Raw genomic sequence first — 19796 nt, forward strand, 5'->3', positions numbered from 1 at the left:
AACCACATCTCATTATAAAATGAGAGGAATTTGATCCCGCTGTATCCGGTCTATAGCCTGCTACCAATCTCCTTGTGACCAAAAAATATAGGAAGATATATTCAACAGTACGATTTATATCGTATGAAGAGAAGGTGCATTTTGAAGGGTAAAGTATGAAGTTAATAATCATTTGTTAGAAAATTAAAAAAAAATTAGTTTGACATTTTCATATTTTGGCATACATGTAAGCATTTTTCATTATATGTATACACTCTTATTCTCGATCGGCCGGAAGACTATTTGTTATCCAGAAGTGTAAACATCGGTAACTCTTCATTATGAAATAAAATCAACGAGCTTTAGCCCGTTTGCAATTGTATTTTCACGCCAATCATTTTGTAACCTTGTGAATGTTTCGAGGCATTTTCCTCTGGATCCGATTGTTCTTGAGTGTAAACAACACCCACTCAATTTCATTGTCGTAATGTTGTTAAACAATGTGTAGAATAATAATCGAGGAACTCACTGAGATCTGTATTTATTAAGTACACTGATAAAGTCAGGAACTGAAGCTTCCTTGCAACTCATTACTTTGGTCGTCCTTTCTCTATTTCCCCATCCATCCTGTCATATATTTAACAAACTACAAGATTTTATTTTGGCAACCTGTAACAAATTAACCTCTAAAGAGGATAAAATAATAAATAATATATCTTTCACGATCACAATGAATTTTATTCATAATTAGCTTAGATAATAACATTGAACAGAATCAACAAGATGATTATAAAGTCCTTTCAAAAGGTAAAACCCCAAATGAACCTAGACAAAACGCAAAACCATTCAATTAAATGAAGTGTTATTTATAACATATATAACATTCTTCTTCTTTTTTATAAGCATTCATTTAATTTTTATTTTTTTAAAATTTAGCAACAACAAAAGGATAAGGCAATCAATCAAGGCCACCAGTAAGTACCACCATAGCGGCTGGAAAGCAAGAGGGGTAAATGATGAAAGTTGCACCTGCGATCTCTTCTAAGCCACACGTGCGTTGAGCATCGTACAAATACCACCCACCCGCCAAAGTTACTTAATTATAAACGCAGAGCGCACAACACACAGGGAAGCAGAGCCATCGCTCAAGCTCGCACTCACAGTCAAACCCAAACCGAAATGGCAGAAAAAGAAGCCATCGAAGCAGCTCAGAGGAAGCTCCGATCAGAGTTCCTGAAAGTCCTGTGTAGTAGGCGACCCGCTCAAGGTATAACAATAATTCTACGATCTTGATATATATTCTGCAACGATTCTTATTCTTCTAGAATTGAAATTCGTTCGTCATATATGTTTCAGTTCCGCTAACTTTCAAAATCGCCGAGCCAGTGGAGAATCCTTTGCATCAGAACTCTGTTCCATCTGTCGAAGAGGTTTCACTTCAACATTCATAGCATCTTTTTTTTTTCGTTTTTTTGTTCAATATTTACTTCATTTGCTAGTTTCACTTGCCTGAGAACCTTATAGAAGGAGATTATGGAGTCTTGTCCAAAGGCGGACATTGATAACCTTGAAGATTCGCTCGTGGAGGAGAATCTCTACTTGACTATAGAGGTAGATAATTAATCAATTCGATTTTTCATGAGCTGAATTTTGAATCGATTTTTTTGTTATTTGGATTTGATTTTGAGCTCGAGAAAAAAAAATCGTGGAAACAATCGTTGTTTTTGGATTGTAGGAAGGAGAGCAAGGACGGTTGCCTCTGTTGATTTTGAAGTTGAAGGAAAGCGATAAGAATACAAAAAGGCCTGCAGTTGTTTTTCTTCACAGTACAAACAAATATAAAGAATTCGTGCGTCCGTTGCTTGAGGTTGCTGCTGCATCTTCTCTGCTTCACTCATCTGTCATTGCTCGTTTGCAAATTGCAATCGTTTTTTATTCCGCTTATCATATCCATAGAGGATAAAAGAACTAAACATAGAAAGATTATCGAAAAGAGAAAATGTTGTAATATCGATAATAGAAAATCTATTTATTATATTGAAACCTTCTTTTTTTACTCTCTATGTAATAGAAAAATCCATACTCATGAATTGTCTTTCTGTCTTTGTTTCTATTTTTCTTCTTTGTGTTTCAGGCATATGCTTCGCGAGGATACATAGCAATTTCCGTTGATTCTCGTTACCATGGTGAACGGGCCACCAGCACGACCACCTATAGCAATGTACGTGATTGCTTTGCTTTACTTAGGAAGTGCTGATCAATGAATTGCACAATGTTATTTCCGGAAATGTTTTAGTCTAAATTCATACTTAAATTTCTTTAATTGAAACGTCAAAATTTAGGAATGGATTTGATTTTGAATCATTTTGATTTGAGTTGTGTAACTGAAATTTGATTGGATTTGATAGCAATGTAGTTTATTTATTTAACTATTTTTCCCTGATTAATTTACTAATTTACATATTCAAAGTTATGGGAATCAAGTAAATTACTTTAATAAAATGAGTTGTAAGTTCCCACATAGAATTTGATTAGTAAATTAATTCCAATTCATTTTTTACAATGAGCTCCATAAATAATAATATGATTGCTAAATCAAATTAAATTCATATTTTGGTGATTCTGAACAGTGTATGTAACTTTCCCTGTAGAATATAAGCTTGTCTTAAAAATATATTGTTTTCTTGTTCACTTTGTCTTTATATAAAGAAGAAATGGACTCTCTTTTGCTTACATATTTACGCAAGATCCTTCGGAATGTGAAAAATAAGTCATATTTATAAAATTCTAAAACTGATCAAGATTTCTTTTACATTTGTTTTGGCTACAACCTTGCCCCCAAAAAATACACAGGCTCTTATTTCTGCATGGGAAACCGGCAAGACGATGCCATTCATATATGACACGGTACCTTCTTATTTATCATGCTACTTTATCATACAGTGATGGAGCCACTTTCTGCTCCCAATGATTTGTTTGAATCATAATTCATGGCATTGGGGCAGTTTAAACTTATGATTATATTGGCTCGGCAATGGTGTATTCTTTCTCGACATGGCAGGTGTGGGACTTGATTAAATTGGCAGATTATCTAACAACACAGAGAAAGGATATAGACCCTTCTAGGATAGGAATCACCGGAATATCACTCGGAGGTAGGTTGATGGAAGTTGAAAGGAATATCTCAGATGGTATATACATATGTGACTGGTTATTTATATAATTCCATAATGCAGGAATGCATGCGTGGTTTGCCGCAGCTGTTGATCCTCGCTATACTGTGGTTGTTCTTCTGATTGGGGTTCAGGTGGCATTGAACGACTGAATGAAGCTTTTATTTAATAAGATGTGCTTCTGAAACGGCAATTTGAAAACTTCTTGCAGGGGTTTCGATGGGCCATAGACAATGATAAGTGGCAGGGTCGAGTTGACAGTATAAAGCGCCTTTTCGAGAGTAAGATAATGAAAAAACAAATGAGTTTTTAAAATTTTTTTCATGTTTTACGTTTTCTTGTCTTTGCTCTAGTTACTTCTCCTCCTACTTCATTTTGGTTTATATATTATTAAGTTATTACAAATTCAGTAATCTTGTATGTAGCAGTTTATATATGCTCCACGTGGTTTATGATCTCAGAAGTAACGTCAAATAAATTCTTAAAATTGATGATGTCTTTTACAATTGGTCATTTATGATAGAATGCCATTGGATTAAATGACATGGTGAAATTGGATGGTGTTTGAGTCAGACTCAGACCTAGAAGGGAAAATATGATATGAATATTGGTCCTATTGGGTACTTATTGAAGCATGTTAACAGTTTACAACTGAACATATATTCCAGAGGTGCTTTGGTATATGCATCCCTTACGCTCTTAGGTTTATGGATGCAGAGGCTCGTGTTGACTTGGGTAAAGTTGCTATTGACAAAGAAATGGTGGAGAAGGTCGGCCTAGTTTTTATTAATCCAGCTATAATTCTTCTCCAAATGAATTGCTTTAGGCTTTGATATGTTTATTGCTTTAATAAAACATGATTGACATTGCTTGGTACAATAATGCGTATCTCATAATTGCGGAGTTATTCACCCATTGGTCAGAATTTTCTATAGAGCTTTGTTCGTTATTCTGAAGTGTTTGCAGTTGATACAAAATACTGATTTTAGTTTTATATTTCTGATCAGGTGTGGGACAGGATTGCTCCTGGTTTAGCCTCCCAGTTTGATTCACCCTACTCAATTCCAATTATTGCACCACGTCCTTTGCTTATTCTTAATGGTAAGACCTTGAATGTATTTTACATTTGACATTTTCAAATTGTATATGGCTCCCCTATACATTATCCAACTATATTTCCTGACAATAATTATGGTCACACTGCTGCAAACAGTGTTTTTGCTTCTTTAGGATATATTAGTAACATCGTAGACTTCTTCATCTAGGTGCGGAAGATCCTCGGTGCCCCCTTGCAGGCTTGGAAAATCCAGTGTCAAAGGCAATCCAGGCATATGGAAAGCTTCACTGTTTAGATAATTTCAAGGTATGAACTTGTATTGTTTGGTCAGTTTGGTGAGTAATCTTAAACATGCCAATGTGGTTTTCCGTTATCAGTTTAATAAGAATGGATTCAACAGTTGACTGCAACATGGAATTCTCCGATTTAAAAGAATACCATTTCGTTATGAACCTCTCATAATAAAAGTGAAAAGGAAGTCCCGAGTTTTGTGTGTGCTTTTCAAAGTATGGCAAACACATGTGAGTGCGTGTATGCTATTATTGGCTTTATTTGGTCAACCTGACTTCTAAGATTTGATGAAGTTAACATTTCAGGCAAAGCGCTGGTAAGCCTGTTAAGCTAGATATGATTATGAGAACCCTTGTGTGCCATATTATTTGGGAGGGGAGATTTGAAGAGGAAGGAGGAGTAGGGAATTTTTTTTAAGCGCTGGTTGTACTTCTCATTTTAGTTTTATCTTTTTTTACTTCATAGTTTGTCCTGAGCTATATTTTAACATAATCTTATATGAAAAAATATATATACTTTTTAAGCAGAACAGTTTAACTCTGTTTAAGTATATGTGAGCATATTTTTTTTTAGTTTTTTTGTCTAGATAAAAAATATTTATTTATCTGTTCATTAAAAAATTTCAGATAACGTTAATTATTATTTTTTCAATTCTACCCTTATTTCTACCTATTTTTAAACACTATACATCCATCATAAATGAGAGAAAAGTACAAATGGAGGTTATACTAGGAACTTTTGAAAAATTAATATAAACGAATATATTTACTAAGTTTCCTAATCTATGTTATCCTCTTAAATGGACAGACAATAAAATAGACTATACAGCTCAATTGATTAGTTCTCACAGTATACAACATTAATAAAAATAAAATGGGATTAACTAAGAGCACCTAACGGTATAGGATAAAAAATAGTAATTATTAAAAAAAAAAAAACTAAAGCATTCATATATTAAAATGTCAAGGTTTTATTTTTTATTCTTTTAACAAATGCGACACTTGTTCATAAAATCTTAATAAAATTATAAATTAATAAAATGAGTATGTTTTGACAAAGAAATGAAGGTGTGGTTGTAGCAACTTTATTTTAAAATTAAAGTACCGTCAACCTCAGGTAATGACTGTTCATTTATGATTGGTTATTTTGACATTGCAGTTTGTTGCTGAACCTGGAATTGGACACCAAATAACGAGGCTTCAGGTGAAAGAATCATCTGATTGGTTTGACAGGTTTTTAAAGCCTTAGGCCGTGTGCCTTCAGGTGTATTACTTAAAGCCCTGTGGGGTTGAAATAATTAAGCTTGCTCTGGCTCGTTTCACTTGTCTGTTTGATTGTGTGCATCATCATACAAATGATGCAAAATGCTTTACGGGTTGAACACAAACTCTAATCCAAGATATCGCTCTAAAATGTCCTACGCTAAGGGTGGTCGATTAGGAAATAAATAACTAAGTTATTCAGAAAAATGTTATACTATGTCATTATATATGTAAGCTTCGCTAAATGTGAGGCATTAGGAATGAATAAACGAACGGACAGTTTTTATATTCTTTCTGGAGTTTATGCAGGTAAAGTTGCACTCTTCCCATAAGAGAGTCATTATGTGGCGTTTTCCTTGAGTCATGATGGATCCTTTTATGGTTGCACTCTCCACTTAAAGGAACATATAACTAATTAGGATCACTAAACATTACTTATTTAATCATTAATCAATAATGCATCAATAATTGACGTAGTGCATCTTACGCAAGAATTTTTCCAATGTGTATATCGCGTACACGTATGTTATAATCAACGTGTCTTCCAATGTGCGAGTGTTTTAAATTAGTGTATGGTATCTCCCATCCTCTTAGATTGGGGAAAATTTCAGTGAGTGCTGATATACGCAGTGCCCTCCAAAAAGTTTCTTCCTCCGAGGAGATCACGACCATCATACATGGGAACCCCAGTCCCATTAATAATCAGATGGTTAGTCCTCATGGAAGAAGTAAAAAGCTTCCTCCAAAAGGAGCCAAGAATTAGACCGTGCATAAATTATGCATGAAGAATCAAACCATGAAAAGTAATTGGACTGCACAATATGCTGCTCCTGACTCAAATTATGGAATGCAAGCTCAAAACCTGACTTTCATACAAATAAAGCACAAGGATTATTTGAATATGTTGAGCTCAATTCTGGCATGAATCAAGATATGCGAAGTCACACCTACACTCTGTACAAGTCACTACTTCAATACATTTCAAATACATCAAACAATTATCATGTCTTAATGTGTATACATTTCAAGCAAATTAAGATTAGAAGAAAGACCTGTATCTACCGCTTCTTGTCACCTAAACAAACATAGGAAACAAGTTATCTGAAATCATTCAGCCTTTCTTTGGCATTGCTGCAAGCCTGGTGTACATTCTTGCCATGGACTGGTACCCTCTAACATCACCTGAACGCAGAAGATTGCCTGTACAACAAATCAAAATAAGTGGCAGAAAATGGGTCTCCTTACATAATTGGTCAGCAACATTACAAGTTTTCCAGCTGACCTTTGTTTATATTAAATAAATAAAGGAATGAAGACATAGATTTGGAATGAGTTGAGGGCTTAAGGATTTGAAGTTCTTCATTTTCCCAATAACACTGAATGTCATTCTAGATAGTTCTATAATCAACATAAAACATTTAGAAATGTACATGTAAATTCAAACATCACACACACTTAAGACGACCAAAAGGACAAGTATTTAAGTGAAACAACAGATTCTAGTCCACCAACTCCTCATCCATTCTCTCAAGCACAATCAATGAGCATGTGGATGTTTATAAATAGTTAACTGGGATAACTTTTGCATTTTCTCAATCCTTAAATCCAACGTCAATCTGGTCATCCACAATCAAGTATATTACAACATAATATTGTATGAATTCGAGTCTCCCTTTCCAGCAGTTCTTTCTTTTCCTTTAGGAATGGGAGGGAGGAGAATGAAGTGGAGAATTGAAAAATTGATATAAAATGGAGAAAGTTTGTTAACCTGAATCACAATTCAGTGGGCTGTCAGGTTCTGGATGAGCCATCAAAGCAATTATAGCCCTACAGACAGATTGAAGTGTCCAAGCTGGGCTCCAAGCATTTTTCAAGATATCTAGGCAAATCTCCCCGGTCTGGAAAATTACTAGTTGGTTAAATAAGAGTCTTGAAGAAATGTCAAGAACACCAAGTCCAATAGAAAAAAGTTATCCATCAACTTACAAAGAACAGAAGGAAAGCAAAATTAATATAACAGGTGATCAAATTCAATCAGAGGCCTTCAGTTTCCATTGAGTTCTTTATGAAACTGGCAGCGGTTAATAGTGCATAGAGCTTAGCCTTCTTTAACTTATCAGCCTCCCATAATTTGTTAAAAATATCAGTCTTTCCCACCAGAGAGAAGGTAATCAAGACAACCAAGACCAAGCACAAACACTCATCTTTATAAATATCATGCATTAGTGCCAAAGTATGTCTACGGTAAAAGTTGCAGAACTTTTACATTTATGGTTCATAGCAGGGCTACAAGGATAACCAATCCTATTCATTCTCCGTGCAAACAACTATCAGAGATTCTTTCAACTATACATTATTTGGAAAATTTCAGAAACCATTCATCAATGAAAATTGTGAAATAAATTAGGACAACCCAATTTTCCTTAGAAACCTCATAGTCACCTTATATGCTTGAAAAATGTACGAACAAGACAAAGTGATAATTAGTTATAGAGGGATCCATCTCACCTTAAAATGCACATTCGGGTGAAATATTTTAGTCAAAAACCGGACTTGAGGCGGTTGCAGAGGATACTGTTCCGGAACAGAAAAAGCAAGTTGGAATACACCCCCCTCAAAAGGAGTCTCAGAGGGTCCCTAATTGTAAACAAAACAAACCAGAGCACAGGTCAGAATCCTCACAGACATGTTAAAATTGAATATCTCATACAATCCTCTACAAGAGACTCAGTAAGCATACCTTAATGAGAGCCGTCCATTTAAAAATATTAGAATCATCACACACCAGTTGAATATCAGGATCAACCGCCTTCTCTCGCTGCACCTCTTTGTACTCCTTGAACAGCCTAGCCCGCGAAGCCTGTGTGAAAAACACAATTCAAAGACAAAAGGATTTTATTGAAGAATCAAGCTTATTACAAATTGCAAGAGAGAACAACAAATTCAGGTACAGAGGCACACAAATACAATTGTTTGAATTGCAACACATCCACCATCCTGCAAAGTTGATTCAAAACACCTAGTCCTAAACACAACCCACACCAAAACGATTACATCCATGCAGATTCATTATCCACAACAATTGCATCCATTAAATCAACTGTATCCAGGAAAATATAAAAAAGAAAATTAGTTAACGAACCTGCATGCTGGATAAGTACAAAGGAACGAATTCCTCGGAATGAATTTAACTGCAAGATTATTCACCAAAAAGAAAGAATCAATATGCGAGCCTATGAACAAAATTGAGAGATCGTGAATAAATATTAAGCAACAAAAATGGTACCAGGTGGCACGAAGTTATTGAATGATATCTTTGAATGTGGCGAATTGCAAAGAGGAAAGAACGGAAGAAATGATTTAATGTATTTGGATCAATTGTGGATCGGAAATGAAAAGTAAAATGGAAACTCTGCAAACCCTAAAACAGTGGACCCACCGCGTAGACGATTGATACCCACCCCGTTTACACTGTAGTCGCGATTCTTTGGCTTAATAAAGTTTCTTTTTTCTTTTCCGTTGAGATTAGTAAAGTTTTAACGAAAGCCGATTGGAACTGGTTAGTAATTATCATGAGTAAATTAATTTGGATTTGTCTAATAGATATTTCTCGTTAAAAAAATGAACATTTTAATATGTTAAAAATTTAATAGTTTATAGATTTTTTGATTCAATAGTTTTTTATTTTTATTCGTTAGCATCTTTTAAGACATTTATTAATAAAAACAACAGTAATATATCTACTCCAAATAAATTATAAAGCCTAAAATGTTTTACAAAATTTATTAATAATTGAATAAAATATTTATTTTTTTCAAAAACATTAATGAAATTTCTATTTTTTGTAGAGTTGTGCCAGACCATGGCACGTAATATTGAATTGAAGATAAATAAAAAGAAAGAGAGGATATGAAGCAAAATTTATAAAAATAATTTGCTAATTTAAAAGAGAAAATAGTTAAGAAAGTAAAATCTCTATTTTACAGTATTGCAAAATAAATTTAAAAAAAAGTCTAAGAACTTGTTGGATAACTAGTTTTAAATACAAGTTTTATGCTTTGTTTAGATAAATTTTGAATTTAAATAAATAGTTTAATTAAATGCATATTTTTACAAGTTATATCAATAATTTTATTAAAATAATTCAAAAGAATTCATGAAAATCATAAGTTGTTTTTATAAGTAGTATATTTCTGCTTTATTTTTATTTTTATTTATTTCTTTTACGTTTTATTTCATGCGAAATAAACATAAAGTTGAATTTTAATAAATGGAAAATTAAAAAAAAATGTTTAACAACGCAATTACTCTAAAAAGTAGAAAATATAAAGTATTTTTAAATTTTATAAACCATACTAATTAGACTTGTTTTTTTATTCATATATTCACTGTTAATAGCTTTTTGGTTTTTATTTGGTTATCAAAATGAAATAATAATACAATTTTAATTTTTTTTTAAAAACTAAATAAAGAGTTTATCTCTTTCTTTCTTTTTTCCTCTTCTCTCCATTTAACCAAAGACCGGTATTTTTAATTTTATTTTTCTTAATAAAATAAATAATCATCTCTATTATTATTAAAAAAATAATTTTAATAATTTTGCTTAGACAGACAGTACCAGGTAAGGTTAATTTTTCTTCTTCTTTTGCAGAAAGAAAATAATAAGTGTAAAGTTCGTCATTATTTTTTTTTCTTTATATACATTTTATTATTTTATAAAAGAAACAGAACAAAATTATTTTTATTAAGCTAACAAATAAGTTTAAAAGAGAAGGAAATTTTTCTTATCTCAGTTGGATAAACCACCAAAATTCGATAATATTCTATTTAGTAAATATAAAAACTCAAGTAGATAAACTGAGCAACTATTTATTAACAGTATGGAATTTTCAATTAGTTACACTTATTCTTACAATTTTACCCTACTTCTAACAAAAAGATAAGATCATTTGCTTATTATACATTACGATAATATACATAAGAGATCTAATAAATTTTAAGGAATGTATTTGATGATTAGATGGGTTGAAATAAAAAAAAAACATATATAAAAAATTTAACGTAAAATTTAATTTTTTTATTATAATAATTTAAAATATATATTTTATAATTCATTATATTATATTAATATTCATAAAAAAAAACTATTTAAAAAAGGAGCATCTCCCTGCCCCTCTCCCACTTTCTTCCAAAATGACTAGTTTTTTTTTCGACTAAAAAAGAAAAAAAATTCTCCTCTTCCCTCCTTTAAAGAACAACTTTACCTCTACTTCCTTTTCTTTTCTGTAATTTTTCAGCATCCAAACACAGTATTAATGAAAAATTGCATGAAATATATTTCATTAAATTTTACCCATTTAACGGAGTACCAAATTGACTTCAAAACATAAAAATTCCTATAATGAGTACAAATAGTATCTTTTTGGATGGATATAAATAAGAGACCAGGAAAAATAAAATAAAATCATCCACTTATTTGAGTGAAAAAAATAGAATAAAAAAATAAAATTATATATCATAAATCATTTTTAAAATATCTATAACAAAAAGAGTAAAGAATGTAGTTAATAGTTATATAATAATCATAAAAAGATTAAATTAGCCTAAAAAATTAAATTTTTATCATAATACATGTTTATGAATAAAAAATTAAGTTTTTATATTATATACAAATATTTTTAAAAAAACAGTTCAGTGTTTCCTCTAGAAAAATGTACATAATCTAGTGCCAATTGCAAGACAAGCAACACTATATGGGACAATAATAAAAAATATTTTTTTAATATACATATATTTAATTTGTATGGAAGTAGAATGAAAGAATGAAGAAAAAAAGAGAACAAGATTTAGCAAACAGGTGAAAAATGCAAACCCAATCACAGTTCTACATAGCTCGGTCTGGTGTAGATTTTGGATTTACTTTTGCCATATTAACAAGGTCCCCAAATAACTTATTCTCTGGCTTGTAAGGCTTCCCAGATGGCACATAAGATGAAGGAGAAACCTGGTAAGAATCTCTCAAAGCGCCATCATCTCTCACAGATAAACCATACATTTGCTGCTCAACATGTTGAACCCCTTGTTGCTGACCATAGCCATATCCTACGAATTGGTTGCCATACATCTGTTGAGGATACATGGAAGCCACGGAACCATTATGCATTTGATGGGAAACCATACCCATATAGGGACCAGCACCGCCCTGAATATGCTGAGGATGCAAGCCCAACTGATTGTTTTGAACATGGTTATTGATCATTGACATATGGCCAACATTCGGCTGCATATACATTCCAACAACCTGGTCATGCCCCATTGCTTGAGGTCCCTGACGATGTGCAGCACTTTGTATCTGTGTCACAACCATTTGAGTGACTTGCAGTGGTTGTGGATATTGACTGCCTGCTACTGGGCTCTCAATGTCTGTAGGTTGAGCTTCCCAGGGAGGTGGTGGAAATGATCCACCACTCTGCATACCTGTAAACCAAAAGAAAAGGTGAATTATGCAAAAATGAGAGCACAAATCCCGTCTCTCTCTAATCCATCCCAACAAATTACTGCCAGTAAGTTGGGAAAGAAAACATTAAAGAGCTTTGAGTTTGCCATGAACCAGTATAAAAGCAACGCAAAAGGAATCAGAAATCAAATTTTGCCACAGCAAAGAAAAGCATGCAATTGTGAAGGATTTGAGCCAAACAGGAATTAAATATAATAAAGAAGCATTAGTGCACCATAAACTGGTGAAGGTGGCTGTTGCTGCTGCCCAACCTGACCGTTCCAGGAAGGACCTGTACTTTGTATATATGGTGATTGCTCATAACGAGGTGAACCCACATTTGGCACACTTCCGTTGGGGTAAAATACACCTTGAGATATTAAAGTCTGCTGTTGGTGAAATTGGGGAGATAACGGACTGGTTTGGCCAGCAACATTAATTGGCGGGGTGTTAACAGAAGTAGGTGAATTGCTTCCATTAGTAAACATATCAAAAAGAACAAGGGCATTCTGCTGAGGAACAGGGATGGTTGGCTGCTGTTCTCCCAGAGGAACGAGAGCAAGTGAAGTCTCCGCTTTTGGTGAGTTATAGTCGTCACCACTGAGCAGGTCCACTTTGGGATCAACCATCGCAAGGGGAACTGATCCGTTTGATGTGGAGGGTGCAGGAAGCAATAACTGATTCAATGTTTCAGATCCTCCTTCGCCACTAGGAGACGATCTGAAAAGATATATTAAAATGAAAAACCACATAACTAGAAGACACCAGACAGGTTAAGTCAAAATTTCACACAATCTATTTCTGCATGTTAATACATGAACCAACTACATATGTAAATCTGCAGCCAAATCTCAGCTAACCTAATTCATCAAAGAAGAGATCGAGATTCAACAGTTACTCATGTATGAAGTAAAACACATAATGGAGAGTTCTGATAGAGGCATATAAAACTCCCAGGTGCAAATATGAAGAATGACAAACTAAAGTAGTAAAGTACCCAAAATAAAGTATCACAAAAATTCCGAAATCACAAAAATTCCGAAATCCTTAACTTTAAAGCCAACAGTAATAAACAAGTTTCTAGGATTCTGTTGACACATACAGTTTGAAATTTATTCAGAATTATAAAATTTAATGGGTCAAGAGAATAGCAAACAGTATTGAATTACATGGATTCCAATAAGGTAAAATAATGTATTATCTGAATTCTCATTGGTAAGACTGATAGGATCATATGTCAATGAATGCAGAGCAATAAAGGAGAGCAACAATAGCCACTGGACTACCTCCCATCAGTTTGTTTACTAGTATCTCCAATATCAATCAAAGGAACATCAACAGCTACAACTGCTTCAGTAGGTTCAGGCTTCGGTTTCTCAGTATGATTTTCAGCAGAAGTTTCCGAAGCAATGGATTCATGCTTAGCCAGTAAACACTGCAGATCGTCATTCAGAGCTAAGCCTTGGCATAGCAGGGACTCATCCCTGTAAAAGCAGTCAAAAGCAACCATAATTAATACTTGTTTTTTTTTTAATTTTGGATTTAAAGAAGAAAACTTACTAAGAATGGAGTTAACATGTAAAGAATATCATGAACCCCATCAGGCCTTACGAGGTTGAATTAACAAGGTGCACCACTCTCTGCTTGTATGTTCTACATTGCTCCACCAAATCCACAATAACTTCCTGCTGAAGCCCCTGAAAATAACTCATACATGAAATGCCATGTATTCAATAGAATCAGTAGCTTTATTCATAAAAGCCTTACGCTTCACAAAATTTTTGTCATTCATTTACATCATAATTTATAGCTTGCATTCAATAACTTACTTCTTTGTTACCAGGGTCTAATGCATTGAGCATTTCTGCAAGAACATCCATAATACCACGTGCATTCTGAATTTCAGTCAAACTGGCAATAGAAAATTCAAGTAAAACATATCAATGCATGATTATTGATGGTAGTTTGTACTTTGTACCATGTAGCATAAATTTTGTCATCATCATTGTAATAATTAAAGAAATGTTAACAACATACTCTTTATTATGAGTATATTTTGAGTCTCATGAAAAAACTAGGCCCCCTTCTCTAGTTTTTGTTTAGTGAGACCCATGTGAAATTCTCTAGTAATAAATAGTAGACTAAAACTTCAAATTAATTCTTGAAACTTGAGAGATAAGAAAACTTCAATTTAGCCTCTGGAAAAGAGGAATAATAAAAGCAGTCCCTAAATATGGGGTGTTCCTCTGTAAGAATCCGTTAGTTAACTATCATACAAATAGTGATATTTCTTGTTAAATACAATGTGACATATTAATGTATTTCTAATCACACCAATTGAGAATGTTATAACATAAGTTGACTAAAATACACTTCATTTTTTTGCGCATTCTTAATGATTATATGAAGGACAAATATGAAGTGTTCTTTTAGTTAGCTTGTGCTGTAATTTTCTAAATTGACATAATAATAATAATAAACTAAATCTTGCTTACTTACCAGGTTCCCCCCAAAAAACACCTTATTTTGCTTCATTCATTAGAAAAAAGATGATGTTGAGAAAATTCTAAAATTATCACACTGAGTTTATTTAGTAAATTCTGAGTCAAGGCTCATCTAAAATGTATTGCAAGAGACTTTTTGCTCTAAACTTCAGAATATTACACATTATAACTTCTAACCTCCTTCCTAACTTCTAAATTGTATAATACACCCTAAAAGTGGCATATTCCTTAACAATACTTGCCAACAATAACTGCCTTATAGCAGTTAGTGCACTCTACATTCTAAAAATTATTGTCAAAATAATTGTCATACTCCTAATGACTGCCTCATGGCAGTTGCAGCATTCTACATTCTAAAAGCACTATCATAAATTCATAATAACTACAATACTTCTAACAATCACTACATTATGGCAGTTATTGCACCCTATGCCCACGCCAAGAGTAAACTCTCCAAGTGGATGGTCTATAAGAAGTTGCACTCTCTCCTATTGAGCCCCAGTATCCATCAAATGCAACAACCATCTTAATTGGCAAGACCATTCCCATTATAAAAGAAAGCGTATATGGATCCAAAATGAGACATCTGAGCTGCAAAGAAAATCTAGACTGTTGAAGGATATGGTTATGATACTGAACTACGCTGGATTTATACATAATTAACGCATTCCATCAAAGGAAAATCTGAAGATAGCGAGTTGGACAACAAGAGATCAATATCCAAATTATCAACAATTAATTCAACTTTATACACCATAACAAGAAAAGAGATAGAAATGTACCTTAGGGTTGGAAACTCAGTCTCTGCTGAGGACTCAGCTGTGTCTTGTCGACCAACAGAATCTCGTATATTTTGCGGGTATGATGTCAAAGGTAATGTTTGTGGTGGTGTGAATACAGGTGCAGATTGGTCAGACCTCTGAGGGAATGTTACACCAGCATGCTGAAACAAACAAATCTTTTATAGAACAAAATAAACAGATAATGTTTATGAAAATATTCTGATTGTAAACCTTCACACTGAAAGTAAAAACCCATAAAAGCAATCAGATGAGAGCATTATGTCCAAAAGAAAAGTGGCAAATGCTTCCATTATGAACTGTGTCTCTTCCTGTTTTTAATGATAAGTGGAGATGTAGTACTTGGTAAGCAAATCTCAATACAATAACTTGATAAACATACCAGCAGTTCCTGGTATGCAGCATAATACTGTGGATATCTTGGCCTTGGCCCGTCTAAAGCTTCTTGCCAAGTATCTATAAGGATCAGTATCTTCTCTCTGACATGATAATCAGGCTACAATTGGCATGATAAATATCATAAACGTATTTTACATAGTGAAATCAGGTATAAAATAGGAAGGCTATAAAAACATCTAAGAGACACAGATACCTTCTTCTTTACTATTTTCACCATCTCATGAACAATATCTCTCTCGGCAATATGCATGTGGACAATGTCCCCACAATTCTTTACCATCGTCTCCAGCAGCTAAAATATAGCATACCAATGGAAAAACAAATGAGATTTTCTAGTTATTAAAGATTATAATGCAGACATTTTCATTATATACTGATTAGATGCAATCCTCCCTATCTGAACAAACCTAATTTATACAGCTCTAAGGGATTCTTAGAAACAACTAACATTAAGGCAATCTGAACAATGAAGAATCAAATTAAATCAACATCCTAACAACTTTCTATAAAATATTAAAGACCTAAAGCCGTGCTATTCCTGTCCAGTTATTTTTTATTTTTATGTATATTCATTATATTTAATTATTTTTAGGTTTAATTTAATTAAGAGTTTCCTTCAATCCAAATTTAGTTTCACCCAACTAGTTTTAATGCTTTAAATTAGTTATTGATAACTTTAATCCCTCTAGAAATGATACTCACATTTCCTCTTTATTACTACTTGCCTGATTTGGTAAACAAGCCAAAGTCAAAATCACTTTTCTTTCCCTATTTCCCAACTCAAGTCCTACAAATTTACCCCTACAAGCATATCCTACATCATTCATTCACATTAGAAAAATGATGACAACGAGGACATTGGAGTTTGTGAGTGAAGGAGATTGTATGACCAAGAGAAGTCACCAATTGAGAGGATGACTTTAACATGCTAAAGAAAAAACAGTCCTTTTCAACTGTTACTATAACTGAATAAACATCAAAAGCGTGACCTATGATAAATTTTCATTGTATTATTCTCACCAGATAATAGTCAACGGATAACAAAAGTTTTCCAGTTTCCACCAGTTATTTATCAATTAAAATGGAAATAATAAATCCAAGGAATCAAACTATTTGAAGGTTTTCTTCTCTTATAATATTTATTTTTCCTTTAATTTATAGGCATATGTGATCATCAGACGTGGTTTCATTGCAGGCTCTCACTTTGCTTATAGTTGTTTAAGGGTATGTCTATTTCAGACAAGCAGAGAGAAACATTAAATGCAACAAGTATGAGGTCAAAAAGGTAATCTGAAGCATTCTTTATGCCTATAAAATATATGAGCTTACAGTTAGTGCAAGAAGTTGAACTCTAGGAACTTTATTTCCAATCCGCTTCTTTATGCCTTTAACAACATCCTTTGTTTGCCTGATAAATCATAACCAAACTGAGTTATCAAACGCTGGAAGCACAAATCCGGAACCTAAACTATAATAATTTTAGACATAAAATTTTAGTTAAACATTTGTACCCATTAAAAAAAGCAAAATCCAGTTCCAAACTGCATAAAATCAGAAGAGTATATAAACAAAATACAAATTGAGATGTGCCACACGGCCACCCATTTCTCCCATTAGCAAAAGATAAAAATAACTCATAATCAGTGTAAAAACATGAGAAATGCTATATTCAGATATGGTATTTCCAAAGTTTTGAAACATAATCGAACGGGCACTAACACAAAAAAATTATCTCCTAGAAAGCTTATAATGTCCTGTAGAAGGGAATCGGCAACTTGTAGTGACCAGATGCAAAATAGACGTCACACAGCATATGCACGAAACAAGTGGATCATGTACAAATCAGCAGAATCCATAATAGCCACCTAGTATCCTTATTCCCTAATGATCAATGGAACAACAGCACTCAATCCCCAATCACCAATTCAAAAAGCGAAAACTCAAGCCAAACCTCTGGCTCGAATTTGAAAGTTCTCATTCCAAATTTTCGCTGTTCCATTGGTGTTACTGTTAAAACAATGCAAAAGTGTAATCACAACCATCATCGTCATGCAATAAATAAGAACAGAAGAAACATGGAAGAAAACACCAATCTCCATTCATCGACACAAATGCCACTCTATAACACATCCATCATTGTCATAATTCATTCATAACAGAAAACCAAAGAAATCTCGTCGTGCATTTTTGTACGTAATTCTGCCATGAGCCACAGCACAAAAACAGAGAACTATTTGATTAAAACAACGACGAGGAGAATGAAGAAGAAGAAGAAACTGCGCATAAGAACATATGTTTCCTGAATTACGTAGGAAAAGAAAAAAAAAACAAAAATCCAAAACTATGCGCACCCAGGTTCACGATTGAGTATGTCACAGATCTCCATGTTCAAAGCCCAATCAGGGCCCACGAGCATGCTGCTCGTGGCACGTTCAACCAAGGAATTTACCATGGCTTCTCGCCGGCGACGAGACGGACGATACTTTTCCGGTGCGAGAAAAGCGCAAATCCACTGACAGCACAGAGATATAAGTAACGGCCTCTCTCTCTCTCTGACTTTCTCCAACTAAGATTGCTATGCAGCTGAATTCCGTTAAGGAAAGCTAGGGGTAGACTTGGAAGTGAGAAAATCACGGACCAATAATAACAGTTAAGGCGTGCTTCGCCATGCCGACCGAGCTTAACCGAAGTAGTGCATAGAATATCGCAACTGATCCAAAAACAAGATTTGCATCACCTAGTCAGCCAAGATTTGAATATAAAGGCAAACGCTGTTTTCGCAAAACCGTAAAATACAGAAACTGAATCAAAACCAAAACATATTTTTACGATTATCAACTAAATATTCCTTTAACAATAGAATAATATCCTATTTTCAATTATATATTGATTGTCAATTATTAAAAGTTCTATCAAGTGAAATTTAAAATGTAACAAGTTATGTTACTAAATCTAAATGGAAATTGGCTGAATTACATTTTACCCCCTCTTAAATTAAGAGTTTGTGTAATTTTGATTCATCAAGTTTCTCTCATATTAAACAAGTCTCATTTTGTTTTCAAAATGTTTACAAATTAGATTATTCGGATATTTTTTATTTAAAATTAACTAATTAAAATATAAAATTTAATCAAAACTTAAAATTTCTTCAAACCTAAATCTTAAACTTTTTCCTAATGATATTAAAGACCTAATTTTAGCTAAAGATATTAAAGACACATTTAATTTAATTTAATCTTAAATTAAAAGTGAGAAGAAAATATATTTAAAATATTTTTTTTTGTGTTCAATGACTTGTTGTAAAAATTTGTTTATAATAATTTCATTAATAAATAATAAAATGTCATATAATTCAATGTATTAATAATATTGAATATTAAATTTTTAATGAAATATTCTTTATTTTTTTGTTATGTATGTTTAAATACACTTTAAAAATAATAAAAAATAAATATTATTATCTTTTTCAAAGTAAAACGACAAAAACCATATTGTATATGAAAATTTATGGTTGCGCATTATTAATTTTTAAGCGTAAAAAATAGAAGAAAATGAAAATATAAATAAATATTTTGATATGTAGTAATAGAATAAATAAATAAATAAAATATTATATACATATATTTTAAGGGTGTATTCTCTCATCATCAGAGAAACTTCCGTAGTAAATAAATTATTTTTATTGTTTAAATAAGATTACCATCCTTTAAAAATTTATAATTTTTTAATATAATCTCTTTTTTTTTAAATTAGTTTTTATTAATAATTTATTAATTTATTTTTATCTAATTACATAACATTCAAGTTGAATAATATAGTTAATCTGACACATGAC

General features: G+C 32.7%; 3 protein-coding genes across 10 annotated transcripts; 1 reads left to right on the forward strand and 2 right to left on the reverse strand.

Annotated features, from left to right (window-relative positions):
• The first annotated feature begins 883 nt into the window (after positions 1-883).
• On the forward strand, positions 884-6104 carry LOC113864409 (putative esterase YitV). 5 transcript variants are annotated; one of them, XR_003504840.1, is made up of 13 exons: positions 884-1246; positions 1336-1409; positions 1504-1590; positions 1715-1846; positions 2114-2200; positions 2833-2886; positions 3041-3134; positions 3216-3286; positions 3364-3433; positions 3870-3922; positions 4160-4253; positions 4366-4515; positions 4610-5021. XR_003504840.1 is itself a non-coding variant. In XM_027498070.1 (13 exons), exons 1-13 carry the CDS (start codon positions 1159-1161, stop codon positions 5746-5748), a joined length of 1092 nt encoding a protein of 363 aa, XP_027353871.1. In that variant the 5' UTR covers positions 960-1158; the 3' UTR covers positions 5749-6104. The 5 variants fall into 5 exon arrangements, 4 of the variants coding, with proteins under 4 accessions (XP_027353871.1, XP_027353872.1, XP_027353873.1 ...); XM_027498070.1 differs by lacking the exon at positions 4610-5021 and adding an exon at positions 5659-6104 and having other exon boundaries at positions 960-1246; positions 4418-4515; XM_027498071.1 differs by lacking the exon at positions 4610-5021 and adding an exon at positions 5659-5990 and having other exon boundaries at positions 1016-1246; positions 3216-3262; positions 4418-4515.
• Positions 6105-6186: 82 nt separating this feature from the next.
• On the reverse strand, positions 6187-10289 carry LOC113865226 (protein PEROXIN-4). 4 transcript variants are annotated; one of them, XR_003504972.1, is made up of 7 exons: positions 9049-9238; positions 8905-8953; positions 8503-8622; positions 8271-8399; positions 7531-7660; positions 6815-6962; positions 6187-6716 (listed from the first exon to the last, which is right to left on the reverse strand). XR_003504972.1 is itself a non-coding variant. In XM_027499637.1 (6 exons), exons 2-6 carry the CDS (start codon positions 8908-8910, stop codon positions 6874-6876), a joined length of 474 nt encoding a protein of 157 aa, XP_027355438.1. In that variant the 5' UTR covers positions 8911-8953; positions 9049-9238; the 3' UTR covers positions 6574-6873. The 4 variants fall into 4 exon arrangements, 3 of the variants coding, with proteins under 3 accessions (XP_027355438.1, XP_027355437.1, XP_027355436.1); XM_027499637.1 differs by having other exon boundaries at positions 6574-6962; XM_027499636.1 differs by lacking the exon at positions 9049-9238 and adding an exon at positions 10273-10289 and having other exon boundaries at positions 6672-6962; positions 8905-8964.
• Positions 10290-11519: 1230 nt separating this feature from the next.
• LOC113865535 (TOM1-like protein 9) lies at positions 11520-18683 on the reverse strand. Its single transcript, XM_027500161.1, has 10 exons — positions 18313-18683; positions 17291-17369; positions 16155-16253; positions 15945-16058; positions 15545-15705; positions 14088-14169; positions 13870-13955; positions 13545-13742; positions 12494-12978; positions 11520-12239 (listed from the first exon to the last, which is right to left on the reverse strand). The coding sequence occupies exons 1-10, from the start codon at positions 18411-18413 to the stop codon at positions 11647-11649; spliced, it is 1998 nt and encodes a 665-aa protein (XP_027355962.1). The 5' UTR covers positions 18414-18683; the 3' UTR covers positions 11520-11646.
• Between the last annotated feature and the right edge of the window lie 1113 nt (positions 18684-19796).

The sequence above is a fragment of the Abrus precatorius genome, unplaced genomic scaffold, assembly GCF_003935025.1.
Source record: "Abrus precatorius isolate BTA unplaced genomic scaffold, Abrus_2018 Scaffold4, whole genome shotgun sequence".
Classification (NCBI taxonomy): domain Eukaryota; kingdom Viridiplantae; phylum Streptophyta; class Magnoliopsida; order Fabales; family Fabaceae; genus Abrus; species Abrus precatorius.

Excerpts from the sequence above, each read along its gene's own strand:
- LOC113864409 (XM_027498070.1), top strand. The coding sequence starts at position 1,159 with ATGGCAGAAAAAGAAGCCATCGAAGCAGCTCAGAGGAAGCTCCGATCA. Across the intron at positions 1,410-1,503 it reads CTGTTCCATCTGTCGAAGAG|AAGGAGATTATGGAGTCTTG; the intron begins GTTTCACTTCAA and ends AGAACCTTATAG. Across the intron at positions 2,201-2,832 it reads GCACGACCACCTATAGCAAT|GCTCTTATTTCTGCATGGGA; the intron begins GTACGTGATTGC and ends AAAAATACACAG.
- LOC113865226 (XM_027499637.1), bottom strand. Across the intron at positions 7,661-8,270 it reads ACCCGAATGTGCATTTTAAG|ACCGGGGAGATTTGCCTAGA; the intron begins GTGAGATGGATC and ends GTAATTTTCCAG. Across the intron at positions 6,963-7,530 it reads CCCACTGAATTGTGATTCAG|GCAATCTTCTGCGTTCAGGT; the intron begins GTTAACAAACTT and ends TTTGTTGTACAG.
- LOC113865535 (XM_027500161.1), bottom strand. The coding sequence starts at position 18,413 with ATGGTAAATTCCTTGGTTGAACGTGCCACGAGCAGCATGCTCGTGGGC. Across the intron at positions 17,370-18,312 it reads ATACTCAATCGTGAACCTGG|GCAAACAAAGGATGTTGTTA; the intron begins GTGCGCATAGTT and ends ATGATTTATCAG. Across the intron at positions 15,706-15,944 it reads CTGCATACCAGGAACTGCTG|CATGCTGGTGTAACATTCCC; the intron begins GTATGTTTATCA and ends TGTTTGTTTCAG.